Raw genomic sequence first — 20,126 nt, 5'->3', positions numbered from 1 at the left:
GCAATAACAACACAACAGTCTGTCCGTGGCCCGATGGCTCAAACTACAGTTCTCTGTTCTATGTAGTGAATATAAACTCTGTTTATTAAATCTGTGTCTGTTCCCCTGGAGTGACACCAAACACCGGCCCACACAGGCCTTATGTTCAAGCACAGAAGAGCAGCAACGCGCGGAGGAAGCACATAGCACAGGCAAATATTACATTACTGTGGCCCAAACCCTAGCCTTATTTGGGGAGCGTTCAGCCAAAGCCACGCTCCTTAAAAGGGAACAGTGGATAGGAGAGAGAGTAGTGTGAGGGGTCAGAGATGGGAATCAAAGCAGCATCAACACCATAGACGCAGAAAAGATAGGTGGGTTCTTACAGGAATGAATTAGAAAGTAACATTATTGAAAATAAAAAAGACCAGTGTTTCCTCTGGCCACAGAGGCTTGGCGCGGCAGTGTTGATAGGTGAATAGCATGTGACTGGGGGAGCTTTTTATTTTATTATACTCAAATAATGAATTACTAATTGTTATCTAGTTCCCATTACTGCAGTTAATGCTCATTAAACTTAAAACAGTAGCAAAGAGAGAAATAATAACATTCTCTATTGAATTTAATACCCCATTTACAAAGAATGGGGCTCTGGCCCTCCGACAACTCAATGCTGTTCTAGTGCATTAGCTTTCCTCCACTGCAAACAACAAGGCAAACCTAACCACGGTGTAAAGTGATTGGATTAACTAATATCCCGTTCATCTCTCCTTCGCCTCATCATAGTCTCATTTATGCATCCTGCTCTCTGTGTCAGAGCCATGTGCGCGCTCTGTGGCGGCTTCTCCGCTTGAAAACGTTAAAAAACAACAGTGCTAATAAAAATGAATAAAAATGCTGCCTAATTGGGCAATAAAGCTGGTTTAATGCTACACATAGGCAAGGTCAGGTCATTTTAAAGGGGCATTTTACTGTAGTGACCAGACCACACACAAACACAATACAGCAGAAACATTAAGAAGACAATGTTTCCCCTTGGTATTTAGTGATTAACAAGATCACATGCAGACCATTATTTTACAATAAACCACAATATTGCAGCTAGGACTGGGCAATTAATACATGTTTTGTAAAGTATATTTTTTTTTCTAAAATAAGTATCAAATCTGTTTTCAAATGTATAGAATCAGTTTGAACACAAAATACCCTTCTCTTGGGAAAAAGAGACTGCGAGATTCATTCTTTCATTGGCAGAGAGCAAAATCGGCAGACTGGTATCAGTGCTTTAAGCCAATTTCAATGTTACATGAATATCAGCTGATACAGATACTGGAATCGGTACATCCTTACATTTTTCCTGTTATCGATCTCACATAGGAGTTTGTTTTGATCCTGAGCTTCTCAGAGTGGCTCATTTCATGGTTCCTGGTTTTGTTCCACTTCCGATTCGTTTCCATTCACAATTGATTGCGCCAGAGTTCAATTAATCGGACCGAGACCCACCTTTCTTACCAGACCATAGTTTGCTTCTTTGGTCCAGATCAGAATTCAATTGTGCGCTCACAATTACCCAAACAAACCGAACCAGCCGGGCAAATTAATTCAAATCAAAAGTGTATTGTGAATGCACCCTCAGAAATCCTTTCCTTTTTACAATTGAGCCTGCAGTGGCCAGTTTCCATGCACTTGTAGTAACATGTTTATGGGCCATCCCATGGTGGTCAAGGGGCCCAGAGCTTCCTGTGAAGGGAAAGAGATGACCCCTCTTCACCCATCCACCCACTTGAAAATGAGGGAGTAAAGCCAAATTAGTCAATGGAAACTCGGTGGTTTGTATTTAAACAGCCTCTGCTTACAGTGGCTCTGGGAACTGATACAAAAGCAGTGGAGATTATTAGCAATTCAAACTGTTTGGAGAAGTGTGCGTCACGGGATAGTGTCCTGATAGTGGCCATGCCTTTAAAAGGAAATGGCGGCTGGAGGGTTTCTGGACCAACGTGTGTCGGAGAGTGGTCAACATTCCAAGACAAATGGGGATCAAACTTTCTTCATCAGGCTTATTCAGACAAGGGAAAAAAACATTACCCTGGTGTTATTATCCTGGTGTTATTAGTAGGGCCTAGGGCTGAGCAATATGGCCATAAAAAAAAAACTAAAATTAGCACAATTTAGAAGATCACAATTCACCGGTGAAGGCTGCCCTTTAAAACTCAACTCTAAGCACAAATCATTTTAATGTGTCCTTTAGGCTACAAAGTAATGAGCTTTTTATGGTCTTTAGGGTTTTTTATTGTAGTGATTTAGTAGGCTACAAGCTTTTTACTTCATCATCTTTTTAATTTAACATCTTAATTCTATTCAATTTATTTGTGTAACGCACAACAGCAGTTGCTTCTAGGGGCGAATTCCAAAGTTTTGTCTTTCTTATAATCCTCTATAGGCCTAACTGTTTTCTCAATCCATTTCATGCCAAATTCCCTCTACAATCTGCACAATGAGATCTGCTCAGTCAGAAGCAATGTTCCCTCTTCTTGTGTCTGAGCAAACACACAGACTCCATGACCACTGTGAGTAACATCAGACGTGCGCACTGTGGTCACGCCAGACACATCTGTCCAAGTTAGATGCTGTGTTAAAATAATCAAATTACAGCAGCAATTTCTGTTAGATCAACTTTAATGACTTCACTAATCACTTACAATGAAAAATATCTAAATCTTGTTCATGAGGAGGGGCAGACTGGGGGGAAAAAGTGACCCGGGAGTTGAAGGAGGAGCGGCCCACTATGACACCATAAAATTACAGTAATATTTACTCCTTGAAGTCCTTCATTTATTAGGACAGCATGTAACCAAATAGACAATAAAAACTCATTTAACTAGATAAATGAAAGATAGAGTTTATGGCATACTGTGGAACCTTCCAGGCAAAGCAAGAACAATGTTAGAGAATCAGATGAAGGACTCTCGACTACCTGCACCTTTGAACATCAAACTGCCTCATTTCATATAGTCTACTCTCCGTTTGAGAACCACTGCTTTAAACCAATTTTAACATACTAATTCCAGAGCGCAAAAGATTACATTTTCTCCCCAACTGAATCATATAGGTTATAGGTCACATTAAAAGATGGAAAAGTTTTGAAATGATTTATCTTAAGTCTCATGTTTTTATATAGCAAAACCTGGCATTTTAACAGGTGGGTAGACTTACTTATACCCACTGTATATTTATTACTTTGACTACTTTTGAAAACTTTCTTGGGTAATGCTAAAATAACCTATAAGATTTGTTTACTACTGAAAGGACACTGCAGATTTGGGCTTATTTGAATGTGTGTTAAGCAACACCTTATACACTTGAGGCAAGTGCTTGAGTATTTTCAACATGAAGCTGAACATGTTTGATTATTGAACCTATTAAGTGCACTTATGGATAATAACTTATGGTTAAAACCTATGTTTGATCACTTTGATCAAACATACTGCTTGCTATAGTTTGCTACAGTAATTTTGATTTACTGAAGAATCAACGTCTTAATTAAAGGCGGAATGGACGATTTTTCGGCGATTTGAGAACGCAGGCGGAAGTGCGCATGCCACTCCGCCGTGTGGACTGATACAACACACACGTGCGTTTGTTTATTAGCGCGGCGGATTGCATCGCATCTCTCGTCTCCCGTAGATTTCAGTCTCTTATGAGTCAGCTCGAACAGTCTAATTTTGTCCCGTACACTGAGGGAACTATATTATGATAGATCAATGCGCTTAGACACGCGGAAACGTGCTGCTCTCGGGGGACGAGCCACACGCGGCTGCAGGTGAGCGGTAGGTGCGTTTTATGATTGATACGTGGCAGGACTAATTGGCAGTCCACGCGACAAGGAAATAATAATAACTCAGATTTGGGCCAAAGAAATCGTCCATTCAACCTTTAATTGAACTCTTGAGTCTTTATGAATGTATTCACTTAGTATTTAATTCAGGTAATTCCATTTTGGCAATTCTTTCATGTATGTTATACATACATTCAAGTTAATTATGTTTGGTTACTTATTTTGAACAAGATAATTATTAGTGTTCTTAGCCTTTTAGGTCAGGTTTCTTTTATAGATGAGATCCACCCAAAATTAACTTTAACCTAAACTCAACAACTCGACACCAGATGGCAAGCTAACCAACATTATGGTAGGACAAACTGTTTTTCAGGGTCCATTATTGCGACATTTCTTGAACTGTGGACTATTCCATGTATTTAAACTAGATTTCCCAGATCCGGAATTGGAAATACGTTGTTCTTGAATTGTTTTGTTACATTTCCCAGAGGAAACACCACTCTTAGACTCCAGAGGATTAAAACAGTAAAAGCACAAACTATATACACACTGCCTTAGAAGAAATTGTAGTGTTTGATATGTTGTGTTGCATAAAATCAAGAAACAAAAGGTGATCTGTTTGAAAAGTGTAAAAACAAGCTGTGTGTGATAGGACTGGGTATTGCCAAGACCCTCTCAATACGATATGTATCCCGATACTTGTATATTCCGATACAATTCCCTCATTACGATACGTATCCCGATCCCCACGACGAGGAGCGCAGCACAAACAGCATATCAAAAGAACTATTCCACCTCGTTTAAAGCCTACAGGCCACAAAAATCTTAAGAATTTTATTTTGTTTATTTTTATAATTTAAAAAAAAAAATAGATGTATTGAACACAACCCTAGTGTGTGAAAAAACAGACCTCCTCTCGGGGCTGACAACCGCCTCCCTGTCCTTTCTCTCGGGACTCCTGTAGCGGCTCCTCTTCTCAGCCTTGCGAGCCTCGGCCTCCAGCCTGCGGGCCCTGGGGGTGTCATGGTGTTGGCCCCTGTGCACCACCTGGCCATGGCACTCTCCACTGGTCACCGTGCTGCCGCTGGCATCCGAGTCCAGGGAGCTGAGCGAGCCGCTGATGTGGGAGCCATTGGACAGCAGGGAGCTCCCCGAGGGGAATGGGTCACTGGGGGCCGGTGATAGGCAGCGGGGCACCCCTCCCAGGCTGGAGCAGGAGCCTGTGGGGGAAAGCGGGTCGCTGGCGGGCTGGGGCACGGAGGCGTGGAGGATGTGGCTGCTGCTGCTGCTGCGGTCTACTTCATCGCCATTCAGAGAGCCGAGGTCTGAGGCCACTGCAATGTCACCTGGAGTAAACAGAGAAGCAGCCTTTAGGAGAAACTGCAATTTAAGTTACATTAGACTTATTTAATTGCTTCATTTTGTTGTGAGGATTAAGATAACAGAAAGTTATTAAGCTAAAAATAAATATGGAGTTTACAAAACAAAGCTGTGGCATGTTATTGCTGTCTTTTAAAAGATTTAGTCTTAAAAACTTTAAAAACAGAACTAGTTTATTTTATTGTTTGCAGCAGTTTAATTTATTGCTCATTTATTTATGTGCACAGAATAAAATACTCTATATTTAGATGCAGCACACAGCTGCCGCATTTTCAGCCTAAAGGCTGCTTTTAGAATATTTCTGTACCTTGGCAAGACAGATTTCACTTTATTATGTGGAAGAAAAAAAATCAGGTACTATGGCACCAGTCATCAAAGATTACATAAAAGATTGTCAAGTGAGATAAGTTGTGGCATAGTTTTTCTCGTCTTTTAATGTGTAACCACTGGGCCCTTGTTAAAGGAATGATATGTAAGATTTGTATTTAAAACATTCATAAATGTGATCCATCTGTGTCCCCAGACACAAGGTTGAAATTCTGAAATCAAACAGTTTTTACTGAAAACAATAGTCATACTGATTTATTCTTAGTTACATAAACATTGGACATGGAGTTTTTTATGTTATAATTTCCTTCAAGTAAGCATAAAACGTGCCCCAAATCAGAAACACCTGCTAGGAAATATTAGGCTTGCCTAGTTTCATTATCGGAAGAAAATATTACTGATTTAATTCTCATTAAAAGGCAAAATGATTATAGTGAATATGTACAAAAAAATCCAACTTCTTTTGGTTGTATGTCTTTTGCCTTGTTAGCCCTTAAACCATCGAGGTTGCATTATTTTCTTTAGGAGAGTTCATAGTGTCCCTCCAGACCTTTGGATGGCAGGTCAGCAGAGCCCCACAGCACAGTTCCCTCGGGCTCCCTCTGGCTCAGCTCCTCCTGCCAGATGATGGAGCTGGAGTCTGGTTCCTTTTCCGTCTCTGGAATCCCCGAGCCGGTCACTGCCACCTTCGCTGGACCTGGCTCCTAAACAGATTCAACAAATATTATGCATTATTACGCTTGAGCGCCACAAGCTGGCGAGAGGCCTATTAGTTCTGTAAGGTGTGCGCACAAAGCCCACAAAATCAAGTGTGAAGTGTTTGACTGCTTCCAAACACCCACTAACACCCTCTTCCACTCATGCGCGTCCCGAGCATACTAATTAGTAATAGGAAAACCGGACATTATCATCATAAATGAGCAAAGCCAGTCCAAAGCCAGTGCAAAGCCAGTGCACATTTGTAAAGCGCTCGTTTGCACTAAGTAGCTCACTCATGCGTTCCCCAACACTACGGTGCCTATTACAGTTAAGTACAATCTACTAGGGCTGGGTATCATGGCCAATTTCCTAAATCGATTTGATTTTGATTCATAACGTCCTGAATCGATTAATCACGATTCGATACAATTCAATCTGCTCTTAAATAATGAAAATGGCTCAATTGTGTTACAAAATACAAATGTACTTTATTTTTTCTTTTCACCATAAACAAGTTTTAAGTGCAAACTTGTAAATTGGACAGTTTAAACTTCAGCTGTAAACAAAACTGTCTCAAGTCTCAAAAGTACAATTTTGAAATATAAAGTAGTTTTTAGACCTGCTTGTGAGGCTCAGTTCAGTGTGACGTGCACCAGCTGCATTATCTTTACTGCACCAACCATTATTTGCAGCGTTGTCCGTCACGACTGCTGGGTCTTTGCTGGTCACACTCCTGTGTGGCCCCCCACTCCTGTGGCCCCCGTCAACATATTAGCTATATTATTAGCGGTGTGGCTCGTCAGGTCACTGTCTGGTACGACTGCGTTGACCGTGATGTCCAGGTGTCACAAGTTATGCAGACTCTCTCTGCAGACAGCATTGTCATTAGGATGGCGTCTTTCACACACACGTGTACATCATGGGGAGAACTTTCTGTCAGATGTTTACGTTGCATCATAACGTAGTGTGGATCTAGCGCGTGAACAAGCCAAGCCGCTTGAAGCGTTCGTTTTGCACTACCGAGTACGGGCGTAAATCTTTGCAGACAAAAGTTGCGATGGCCTCTGTTATCTTTATGACCCGCGGAGAATCGGTTGGTAATGTTAGTAATTCCCGCAGTTTCATTTTGTTTTTCTCCGGACGGCTTGTAGTCGGAAGCTAACGTTAGCGTAGTGTGATACCTTGTCAAGTGGTTTCTGAGGTTTGTAGTATTTCTACAATAACTGACCTCCACATCGCAGATTTTGCAAACCACTTTGGTTTTATCCGGCTCTTTGTTCTTTGTTGTTTTAAATCCGAAATGGTTCCAGACGTCAGACTTGAGTTGGGATGGCTCGCAGAGCCGAGTTTTACCTGCGTCTTGCACGCTTGACAAGCGGTCGTAAACGCACCACTGCTGCGCCACGCACAAGACTACTGGGGTTAACTTCATGGGGGAAAATCGATCTCATGCCTTATGAATCGATACTGCAAAGTTTTGATTACATTGATCCAAAATCGATTAAATCGATTTTTTTACCCAGCCCTACAATCTACAATCTACATCTACAGTATTTATTGTTTTGGATTACATATAGTCAGCTGTTTGTTGTCGTTTGTTCAATTGTTTGCATGTCTGTGGGTTTATTTATCCCAAGCTACATTTAGCAGGCTAATAGCTGGTTATTACCAACATACATGAATAGCAGAATACATTTTGGATCCCTCAATCAAACATGTGGAGCCTGATCAAATATTTAGATACTCTATTGTCGTAATTTACTAAATTCCCCCATGTGTGGACAATAAAGGAATATCTTATCTTAAAAACATTGGTCACTTCTATGAGTGCGCGTCTGTGTCTGGCACAGACATTATTTCATTTATTTAAACAGACCCTTGACAAGAAGCTGTCTGTTAGAGAATTTGGGTCTCGGTCAGGTTCTGACTAGGGATGTCCAGATCAGGTTGTTTTGGCCCCGATCCGATTTAGAGTCATCTGATTTTGAGTATCTGCCGATACCGAGTCCCGATCCGATACTTTTGTAACGCATTTAAAAAATGCACAAATGCAACATAAACAGGTTGTCCCCAATTTTATTTTATTTTTTAACACTTTAACAGTGCACCTTTCTTTGAGGTAGCTTGAATAAGAAATATTAGTGCAAAATTTGAATAAAATAAAAATAGCAGCTCAACTTAAAATACCCAGCAGGCATGTAAACAAATAAGCAAAGTACGTATTAAATGAAAGTGCAACAGTGTCATAAAGTAAGGCCAGTAATGTGCTTTTCAGAACTGCACACTTAATACTCTTCTGGCTTAAATAATAAAATCTATGTTTTTCTTGATGAAATCCATCTGAATGTCTTTGAGTCGAGAGTAAGCCAGGGGCGAGTGTCTTTCCTCGCGGTAGCCAGGGTCACGCTGCTTTGGGAAAGCAAGCCCTCATGTATGCAAAGTTTACAAGAGTGCCCCAAACAGCCCACACTCCGCACCCCCGTGTCTGTGCTCCGGAATGGCGATGACGCCCTCGCCCTTACCTCACGTTATCTCACCCATAGCTTTCTTCATATTAGCAGCGTTATCGTGCAAAATTACATCGACCCGTTGCTTGTCGATGCTCCAGTTGTTGAGCATTTTTTTCTTAATCTGCTTGATGCGCTCTGCTGTGTGGGATCCGCGAAATTCCTTGGGCATGCAGGATTGCACGGCGTAAAACATAACCAGAGTTTACTGCCGTAAAGTGTGGGCTTTACAGCAATAAAATGTCGTGATCCATTCATGTATTATACAGAGGTGAGAGACTAATAATAAGCTTGAAATGTATAGCGCTGATCAAACTAATAAGTGTAAAATTTATATCTGATCACTAGGGATGTGTACCGCTACGACGGACCGGATCTGGACTTGTAAAAACGTTCAGGTCCAAAAAAAACGAAACCCCGGTGATTTGGTTCTGGACTCATATAAAATATAGCACTGACATACTATATCCTTTTTGTTATAGAATCTAGACCATCTTAAACCTTCCATTGATCGCGAAATTCGGGCTGGAAAAGACGTAAACACTGCCATGCGCCGCCGTCAATAGCTCACACGGACCCTAATTAGCGACGCACGCGTCTTCCGGGCATAAGTGAAGCCGGCGAAATAAGTTTAAATCATGGATCTATTATAATGGTTTAAAGATGCGAGAGACAGGAGCGCCTCGTACGTGTCGCGCTGCGCGGAACCGTGTATCCACATGCGGACAATGAAGCGGCAGCCGGTAAGATCGCTGGCTTCTTTTAACTGTTTTAAGCTGTGGCCGCCGCGTGCGAGGTTGTGATCGTTAATATGCTGCGTGCGTCCTCGCGTGTTAAAGGGGCGGGGTCAGCGTGGTCTTGTTTGGGTCTTTGTGTAAATATGAATGAAATAACTTAAGTGATATGTTGTGGTGTGATGTATTTAGGCATTAAGTAAATACAAAGTAAATTCAAAGTAATATTGCTTAAAGTAATATTGCTTAAAGTCAAAGTAATAAGTAGAGACCGGGGACTCGGAGGCTGGCTCATCCATCACCCAAGCTGAAGTCACTGAGGTTGTTCGCAAACTCCTCGGTGGCAGGGCTCCGGGGGTGGATGAGATCCGCCCTGAGTACCTAAAGTATCTGGATGTCGTAGGACTGTCTTGGTTGACACGTCTCTGCAACATCGAGTGGCGTTCGGGGACCGTGCCTCTGGACTGGCAGACCGGGGTGGTGGTCCCTCTGTTCAAGAAGGGGGACGGGAGGGTGTGTTCCAACTACAGAGGGATCACACTCCTCAGCCTCCCAGGTAAGGTCTATTCCAAGGTACTGGAGAGGAGAATCCGACCGATAGTCGAACCTCGGATTCAGGAGGAGCAGAGTGGTTTTCGTCCCGGTCGTGGAACACTGGACCAGCTCTATACCCTCCATCGGGTGCTCGAGGGTTCATGGGAGTTTGCCCAACCAGTCCACATGTGCTTTGTGGATCTGGAGAAGGCTTTCGACCGTGTCCCTCGGGGTGTCCTTTGGGGGGTGCTTCGGGAGTACGGGGTCCGGGGCCCTTTGCTCAGGGCTGTCCGGTCCCTGTATGACCGGAGCAGGAGCTGTGTTCGCATTGCCGGCAGTAAGTCAGACCTGTTCCCAGTGCATGTTGGACTCCGCCAGGGCTGCCCTTTGTCACCGGTTCTGTCCATAATTTTTATGGACAGAATTTCTAGGCGCAGTCGGGGGTCGGAGGGTGTCCGGTTTGGGGACCACAGGATCTCATCTCTGCTGTTTGCAGACGATGTTGTCCTGATGGCTCCATCAAACCCGGACCTGCAACATGCACTGGGACGGTTTGCAGCCGAGTGTGAAGCGGCTGGGATGAGAATCAGCACCTCCAAATCCGAGGCCATGGTTCTCGACCGGAAAAAGGTGGCTTGCCCTCTCCAGGTGGGTGGGGTGTCCTTGCCCCAAGTGGAGGAGTTCAAGTATCTCGGGGTCTTGTTCACGAGTGAGGGAAGGATGGAGCGTGAGATCGACAGGCGGATCGGTGCAGCGGCTGCAGTCGCTGCATCGGACCGTTGTGGTGAAGAGGGAGCTGAGCCGAAAGGCAAAGCTCTCTATTTACCGGTCGGTCTACGTTCCTACCCTCACCTATGGTCATGAGCTTTGGGTAGTGACCGAAAGAACAAGATCGCGGATACAAGCGGTCGAAATGAGTTTCCTCCGCCGTGTGGCTGGGCGCTCCCTTAGAGATAAGGTGAGGAGCTCGGCCACACGGGGGGAGCTCGGAGTAGAGCCGCTGCTCCTCCACGTCGAGAGGAGCCAGCTGAGGTGGCTCGGGCATCTGTTCCGGATGCCTCCTGGGCGCCTCCCTCGGGAGGTGTTTCAGGCATGTCCCACCGGGAAGAGGCCCCGGGGAAGACCCAGGACACGCTGGCCTGGGAACGCCTCGGGATCCCCCCGGAGGAGTTAGAGGAAGTGTCTGGGGAGAAGGAAGTCTGGGAGTCCCTGCTCAGACTGCTGCCCCCGCGACCCGGCCCCGGATAAAGCGGCAGAAGATGGATGGATGGATGGATATTGCTTAATTGCTGCATTCATTAATTGGCGTTCATATTTTGTGATTGTATTTTGTATTTGTATTCTACAGTTGTTAAATATGGTCTGGTGTTTAATGCTGCTAATATGATGTATTATTTTGATGTGTTGTGTAAAATATTCTACTTTTGAAACGTTGAATTGCTTTATAGTGATTCTAGTTGACTTTTATGCTAGTCTTTGTAACTCTGTTATTTTACACTGTGACTTAATTATTTACACTGGTGTATTGTCTGTTTGAAGTTTTTACCTGACTTTTGATGCCAATGGATCTGCCAAATTAAAGAGTGGAAATGTATCTAAAGGCAAAACATTGTATCAGATGAAACAGCTGCTTTGACCCTTGACCCAGACTGACCCTGTCAACAATACTCAAGATACTCTTGTTGTTGAGTTGAGTCTTGAGTTGTTCCTCAAGTAATGTGTGTTAACTATTAAGCTATAGTTTAGCAGCTAGCTCGTAGCTTGTGATTTGTAAGTTGTAACGTGGTTCTGATGCCGTTCTCAATATTTTAAGACTAAAAGGAGAGAAGATCTGTCAATTTCTATCTGCCACCATTGAATTAAATGGAATTTTTTCACCCAGAAGTGGGCGGGACTCAGTGGGTGGGAGTCAATGCAAGTGCCTTTTTGACCAGCTATCATCATCTGCACTAAATATATCTGTATTTATATGACATTTGGACTGGTGAAGTGAAATGTTGCAATTTTGTGGACATACATATGAAATGAAGCAGAAACTCATTCGCTGAGTTTCTCAATTACTATGCACTATAAAGTTTACTTTAAAAAAAAATATATAATATGCTTTTAGTAATTGATCATAACATTTTGTATAGATTACTCAATTAACTGAAGAAATGAACCGACAAATTACACAATTAATAAAATAATTGATAACTACAGCCCTAATCACCCAAGGTAGGCTTTGCTGAACTTTGTTGAAGTTCTGCTTCAACAAAATGACATTACATATGCATACTGAATAAAGTTTGAACATGAAAAAGAGAGGTAATTGGGGCTTACCTGTGAGGTTGTGGGCTCCACTTTGCGTTTCTTCTTCTGGTTCTGTTTGTTGGTACGAGGATACACTGACAGCTGTTCGCTCCACCTACAATAATCCAACAAGAGAAAACTTAACCCACTTAAGCGCAACAATCATCATTATGGCTGAAACCCTGAGGAATTAAACTTAAAATGTAAAATCACCCTCACTGTAGGGGTTTTGAGCAGTCAGACTTTGGAGGAAATTACAATAAATGGGTGGTAATTGACACAGATAAATAATCTAATTTCTAAAAGCCATTTTTACTTTGCTTTTGGAAAGACCTAATAAAATAAAATAAAAATCGATCAAATTATGAGGAAAAAAATCTTGATTTCTTTATTTATTGTCATATCGGCCAGCCCCAACTCACTATCTAGTAGGGCTGTTCAATTATAGAAAATATTCATTAATTCATTTTCTACCGCTTGTTTCCGTAAAGCAGGGGTGTCAAACTCATTTTGGGTCGCGGGCCGAATTTAGACGTTCAGGCCACACATAATGGAAAAAATAAAACAATAACAAATATTAGAAATAAAAAGCTTTATATACCCTGGTAATAGTTATAGGTGGACACTTTTTCACAAATCTGCAGCAGGTGAAAGAGTTCATATTCATGCATCAGCAGCAGGAACAGGGATATGGACTTGTCTGTTATTGTAACTTCATTTCAGAAATAATATCACAAGTTGATATCGCTGCACAAATTCAATATGAGCTCACCACCACCAAGCTTAGCGAAGCTTTAGTGACAAATTATTCATGTAGTGAATCAAATGAGTTCTAACAGCAGATTTACTCTGTAATGTTAATACTTGATTACCTGTGTTTTCACCTGTTGCCCCTGACCTGTCCAGGTTTTGCACTGGTTTGGCTGTTTTCCTTACAGAGCTGTCATCACAGAAGTTTGTTTTCTTGTTGTTAGCTCCACATTAACACCGCTTTTGGCACATCTCTAACATCCACAAAACCGCCTCCTTTGTTTATTCCACATGTTTCCCAAAACCACAGGTCTTTTCCACTCCCTCACCTGCTCCTCTCAAGTCTGTAAAGTGCGCAACGCAACGCCACTGGGAGCCTATCCCCGTGGACATTAGGCGGGATAAAAAATAAAATGACCCCTATATTTCCCCCCACATAGGCTAAACAATAAAGCAGAGGATTACGGAAAGTTTTGAAAGAAGCTAATGCGGCGTCGGGGCTTGCGCTACCGTGTCCATTGACTGAATAATCGCGCCGGTTTCTGGAAACTTGAATGTGAACAAAGGCAGAACACACAGCAGCAGCAGTGATCTCTCCTGCAGCCATCCCCTCTGCGAGAGAAGGAGGCAGAGGCGTTGTCAGTGCAGTAGTTCGGTTGTGTCTGAGATACCGTAGTGCAGCTGAATGCAGCTCCAGAGTGACGCTCCTGTTTGTATGCTCCCTGACCATTCATGGCTCTGACTGAGGCAGTGCTGGATTTAAATAGTCTGAACTCAGCTAGTAACTCAAGAAGTGTCAATTTGGAGAAGAGAGAAGATTCTATACAGCTAGCACTTTCGCTGGTACTGCTGTTGTCAACAACAACATATGAACAACATAAGAATTATTTGCAGTCAGGATTAAAATGTATCTTATTTGTGAAGAGTTGGGAGCTAAGGTCACCTGTCTGAGGGATGAGTGTTGTAAATATGTCCACTCCGATGCTTAATTTCTTTCATTCACTTTAGTTAGGGCTTAGCACATGCTTTTAACTAGAGGCCCGTCTTCCAGTATTTTGACATATAGACGGGGATTTTCGAGTGCAAGGACGAGGTCATTTTTATTAATCTTTTTTAGAAAAGGGAATATTATCATTAAATCGGGCCGGGAAGCATTTGACGATAGTCTGCCATGGTCCGCGCCAGGACAAATTTGTGTGCTTGGCTCTGATTGGCTGCCGAGCCCTGGTCTGGAGTATTCCGAAGCTACGCGTTCTTTTGCGCACTTTGACAGAATTTCATCGAAACCTTATTAAATTGATGAAGATCGCCGAAACTAGGTAAGAGGTTATTTTCATCTGTCAATTGACAGTAACGTTGACGACTTCCATTCTGGTCCCAAATGTTTATTTGGCACCTGTTCACCAGATCACCGTCCGTGCACATTTTCAAAGTTCTTTTTGGGACAAAATTATTTGGACGGGGTGTTTTTCAATCCTATCTAAAAGCCTGGCTTAGCACCACAACATTGTACACATTGCTGCTGTTCTGATGTAAAGGAGTCGTGAAAAAGGGCATTGACGCTTGTAATTTACACATATTTACTGCGACGAGCACATATTAATCAGGCTCAGCGCAGGCTTGTAGAGGCTTGTAGATTCCAATTAAAAAAAACTGAAAAACAGTAAATATTGCCTTAATAAAGCCAATTTAAAATGAATTGAGCCTGACAGACTTTTTATAATCAGCTGCCTATAAACTATTTTACATTAATAAATACAGTCAGCTGTTATATCAGCTATCGGGAAGGGTCAAGCGGTCAAGAGCATGTTGAGTATTGTTGACAGAGTCAGTCTGGGTCAAGGCAGCCGTTTCATCTGATAAAATGTTTTGCCTTTAGATACATTTCCACTCTTTAATTTGATTCAAACAGACAATACATCAGTATCACCAAATCATTAAGTAACAGTGTACAATAACAGTGTTACAAAAACTAGCATAAAAGTCAACTAGAACCACTATAAAGCATCAACTTAGCAGTATCAAAAGTAGAATATGAAAATATTTTTCACAACACATCAAAATAATACATCATATTAGCAGCATTAAACAGCAGACCATATTTAACAACTGTAGAATACAAATACAAAATACTATTACAAAACATAAACTCCAATATATGAATGCAGCAATTAAGCAATATTACTTTGACTTAGTATTTACTTAATGCCAAATACATCAAACCACAACATAACACTTAAGCTATTTCATTCATTTTTACACCGACGCCAAAGCACAACCCAGACAACAAACCACGCTGAACCCGCCCCCTTTAACAAGCGGCGACGCATGCAGCACATTTTAACAATCACAATCAACGCACGTGGCGGCCACAGCTTAAAACAGTTCAAATGAAGCCAGATTTTACCGGCTGCCGCTTTAATGTCCGCATGTGGATACACGTTTTGCGCAGCTCAACACGTACAAGGCGCTCCTGTCTCTCGCATCTTTAAACTAATTTCGCTGGCTTCAACTTCGGGGAAGACGCGTGCATCGCTAATTAGGGTCCAGGTGCGCCATTGACAGCGATGCATGGCAGTGTTTACGTATTTTCCAGCGCGATCTATGGAAGGTTAAAGATGGTCTAGATCAGTGGTCCCCAAACTTTGACTCGAGGGCCACATTGGATTCTAAAATTTGGCCGAGGGGCCGGGCCAGGAAAATATGGTGTGTTTGTCTGAACTAATGAATTAATAAAAATTACACGCAAGATTTGACCTGTAACTTGTAACAAAGCAACAAATGCAAGGCTCAATGTACAAATTATTTTCCAAATGCATTAAATAATGACTAATTATCTACTGTCTTCTACTTCCACAAGAGTCTTCTTCAGTGTGTCAAAAACGTGCGCTTCCTGCTTGATTGGCCCCGGTGACCGTTTGTGGTGAATTTTATTTTCTGCGCGCCATAGATTTTCTTGTGCGCGCACTAAGTGCGAGCAGTGCACTAAGTGCGAGCAGTGCACTATGTGCGAGCAGTGCACTATGTGCGAGCAGTGCACTATGTGCGAGTAGTGCACTATGTGCGAGCAGTGCACTATGTGCGAGCAGTGCACTATGTGCGAGCAGTGCGCAGCTGCGCAGGCGTGCCGCTTAGAGGGAACAGTGGCCATCTCTTGGGGAAATGTGGGCATTACAGGCGAAAGGTAAAATGAACGGCCAGCCACAGTATCGTAAGTTTGAATCCCGACTCTGACATTTGCTGCATATCCTCCTTTCTCTCTCATCATTCCCCTTCCTTTCTTTCTCATTCCATCTACCGTCTAATAAAGCCTACGGCAAAAACAAACATATATATATATATATTTCTTTTTTAAAACATTTTTAATATAACTTGGACAAGCTTGGCGGGCCAGATTGAAAGGCCCAGCGGGCCGGATGTGGCCCGCGGGCCGTAGTTTGGGGACCACTGGTCTAGATTCTAGAACGAAAAGGATATAGTATGCGAGTGCTAGAGTCCAGGACCAAATCACCAGGGTTTCGTTTTTTTTGGACCTGAACCGAAAAGTTTTTACAAGTCCAGATCCAGTCTATCGTACCGGTACGCATCCCTAGTTTGCAGTATTATTTAATGACAAGGTTCATGACATTAAAAATGCAACAAATTCCACAAACTCACTTTGCACCTGTAACAGACAAAATTGTCCAGGAAATCATCACCAGTCTGAGTTCATCTACATGTCTGTGCGCAGCAGTCACATTTATCTGGAATATTCCCAAGGACCTTGAAAACTGAAGTCATTAAGCTTCTCCTAAAAAAGAGCAGTCTTGATGCTGCAGTACTGAACAATAACGTTTCAACCTTTTCAAGTCCTTGAAAAGGTTGTTTACCAACAGCTCACTAACTGAAGTCAGGTTTTAGACCCCATCACAGCACTGACAAATTAAATCTGCCTGAACACTGAGGCTGGCAAGATCAGTCTTAATCCTGTTATATCTCAGAGCTGCTTTTGACATGGTCGATCACGCAATCCTTTTACAGAGCGTAAAGGACAGGGTGGACATTACTGGCACTGCCCTAAATTTGTTAAAGTGACATCTAGAATACAAAAAATTCTCAGATGACATGGCCTGTGGGGTGCCCCAAGGGTCAATTCTGGGACCCCTTCTGTTCAACATGTACATACAGCAGTTAGGTATAATCTATTAATCTGTCCCAACTCAACTATGCAGGCGACACTCCGATCTGTATGACACCAAAAAGCTCTATCACAGACTGCGCTGCGTTGAGCCTCATTCATAAAGTGTCACCAGCATTGATCTACTCAGTTAAAAGTGTCCAGTGATAAAAGGCTCATCTTATCATTTTATCGGCATTCTTAATTTTAAGTAAATTTGATAATGATTACTGTTTTTATCCATTTGTATTGTGATTTTAATGCATTTTTTCTGTTACAGTATGTGAAGCACTTTTAATTACATTTGATGATGACAACAGCAACAACAATAATATATTATTATTATTATTATATTATTATTATAATTATTATATTATCATGATCATCATCATCATCATCATCATCATCATCATCATCATCATCATCATCATCATCAAAATACATTAATATATATTAAATACATGGGTGAAAACACTGACTATTCAGAGAAAATGCAATATGTTCTCTCTTTAAAGACATTTCCATGTGAATTTTTATGTATTTTAAACAACAAATTCAAGGTGAGGTGATATAAAGGAATAGAAATGACAAAAATTTAGTAATTCCATTACATTTTGCTTCTATTATTTCAAGTGATTTGACTAAAACTGGAATTGCTCCTCCGTTCTCTATTGGCTCTGCTTCATGAAGCTACTAAGCACTTAAAAATTAGGATATTATTGTATGCTAAAAAAAAAAGCCTACAAGAAGATTTTTTTGGGGTTATGTGTACATACCCGTTGATGATCTCCTTGTTTTCCCCTCGGATGAAGTACTCCTGTTCAGGGGTGATGATGCACAGAGAGTTCTTCTGGCCGGTCTTGGGCTCGGCATCGATCACGTCTGTGCACAAGTTCATGTTCACTGTGCCCTGGGGCAGCGTGCTCGGCTGTACACAACAAACACAACATGGACACATTAGAGGTAGTTCAAAATTTTCAAGGTATGCCGGTATTAAAATAATACCGGCCTATCTAACATCCCAGCTGTCCCTACTGTCCCCTAAATAACTAACCCAAATATAATGATAACTGTCAACAAATAAAAAGAAACATAAATTGAAAATTATATGCAATTCATAAACTTGCTGATATATTACTAAGAGGAATGTTGTGCTTTTAGACAGTGAGATTTTTTAAGTGACCTTAAGATTTCACTGTTGTTTGGTCATGGAGTGAATAATCGTTAATAATCATGTAAGTCAAAGATAATTTTTCCTCACTCATGAATATGACAATGTCCTAATCTGTTATACAATAGAGATTGGACTTCCTGTAAGTTAAGAGAGAGAAGAGTGGGTGCACATACAACATAGGTGAGTTTAATAGTGTTGTACATGTTTTAAGGCTCAGGAGAGAAGCCAGAGTCCGTGTTAATGCAGTTCACCTACAGAGCCAACAGGTCTGTAGATGACGCTATCAATGTCCTAGCACTCCATTTCATCTTGCAACATCTGGATTCCCCAGGAACCTATGCCAGGATCCTGATTGTGGACTTCAGCTCTGCATTCAACACCATCCTCCCTGCTCTGCTCCAGGACAAGCTCTCCCAGCTCAAGGTATCTGACTCCACCTGCAGGTTTATCACTGACTTCCTGACGGATCGGAGGCAGTACGTGTGGCTGGGGAAGAATGTCTAAGCCACTCGAACTACCAGCACTGGATCTCCACAGGGAAGGTTTCTCCTCTGATCTTCTCCCTGTACACAAACTGCTGTACCATAAAACGAGTGTGCGGACAACACCACCCTCATTGGGCTCATCTCGGACGGGGATGAGTCTGCCAACAGGAGGGAGGTGGACCAGCTGATGTAAACGCTCTCTTTTTTCTCACACTTGCTGTGAGACACTGTGCTTTATGTCCTATATTTTGTAAATATAGTTAGTATATTTTTTCTATTTTACTGTACGATAGGGACACGCGCTGGAATCGTCTTTAATTCAACTGTTTTTGACTTTTTTCGGCTGGATTTGAGCGTTTTTCGTCGTGTTGTTGTGATGTGAGCTAGCTCCGAGCGAGCCCACCAGCCCCCCCCCCCGCGCCCTCCGGCCGCCGCTAAAGTACAGTGTGTCGTCGGTACACGTTTATATACACGTTTATATGAAAGAGGAACTTCACGAACGATCGGGACACGCACTGGAATCGCTTTAAATTAACTTGTTTTGACTTTATTCGGCTGGATTGAGTGTTTTTGTCGTGTCGTCGCGATGTGTCTTGGCTCTGAGTCCCCCGGCTCCGGCCCCGCCCCCCGGCCGGCGCCGTACCGCGTTTACACAAAGGAGGAACTAATGAAACTGCGGAGAACAGTCGTCTTACCCGGAGATCGTCACGTTATCCCGGCGGACATCCTAAGGAAAACGCAACGAGACAGACGGGCTGGACGTAAACTCCGAGAGAAGAGAGGAGGAAACAGGAAGTCGGTTCCCGCCGTAGTCATGGGTAACGTGAGGTCCCTTCAAAATAAAATGACGGAAATAGCGAGCCTCATGCGGTCCCAGAGGATTTATAGGGACAGCAGTGTCTTGATTTTCACAGAGACCTGGTTAACAGCAGAAATGCCAGACTCTATTGTAGGTTTGGACAATTTTCATCTGCTGCGGGCGGACAGAACGAGAGAATGCGGGAAGAAAAGAGGTGGAGGTCTGGCGGTGTAGGTGAACACGAGCTGGTCCAAACCCGAACACTGCACAGTGAAGGAGCAGCTATGTAACAGGGATATTGAACTATTGGCTATTGGCATGAGGCCATATTATCTTCCCCGGGAGTTCTCACATGTGATTTTGATCGCAGTCTATGTGGCCCCGTCTGCCAATGCTGAAAATGCTTGTGAAGCACTGCTCTCCTGCACTTGTAGGCTGCAAACACAGCACCAACAGGCTCTCTTCCTCGTCTCTG

General features: G+C 42.6%; 1 protein-coding gene across 4 annotated transcripts in view; it reads right to left on the bottom strand.

Annotated features, from left to right (window-relative positions):
* Window positions 1-20,126, bottom strand: part of mprip (myosin phosphatase Rho interacting protein) — an 85,777-nt gene that overhangs the window by 34,219 nt on the left and 31,432 nt on the right. For all 4 annotated transcript variants that reach the window (XM_072455999.1, XM_072455997.1, XM_072455998.1 and 1 more), the window contains exons 4-7: window positions 17,970-18,121; window positions 12,318-12,402; window positions 6,072-6,225; window positions 4,725-5,160 (exon numbers count right to left, since the gene is read on the bottom strand). In XM_072455999.1, coding sequence (XP_072312100.1) covers window positions 4,725-5,160; window positions 6,072-6,225; window positions 12,318-12,402; window positions 17,970-18,121 — 827 coding nt within the window. The remainder of the gene's footprint in view (window positions 1-4,724; window positions 5,161-6,071; window positions 6,226-12,317; window positions 12,403-17,969; window positions 18,122-20,126) is intronic.

The sequence above is a fragment of the Eucyclogobius newberryi genome, unplaced genomic scaffold (genome assembly GCF_026437365.1).
Source record: "Eucyclogobius newberryi isolate DKJ021-1_F unplaced genomic scaffold, fEucNew1.0.hap1 SCAF_20, whole genome shotgun sequence".
In the NCBI taxonomy this organism is placed as follows: Eukaryota; Metazoa; Chordata; class Actinopteri; order Gobiiformes; family Gobiidae; genus Eucyclogobius; species Eucyclogobius newberryi.
Note: the sequence above shows the minus strand (reverse complement) of the source record. Positions and strands in the feature narration are given on the sequence as shown.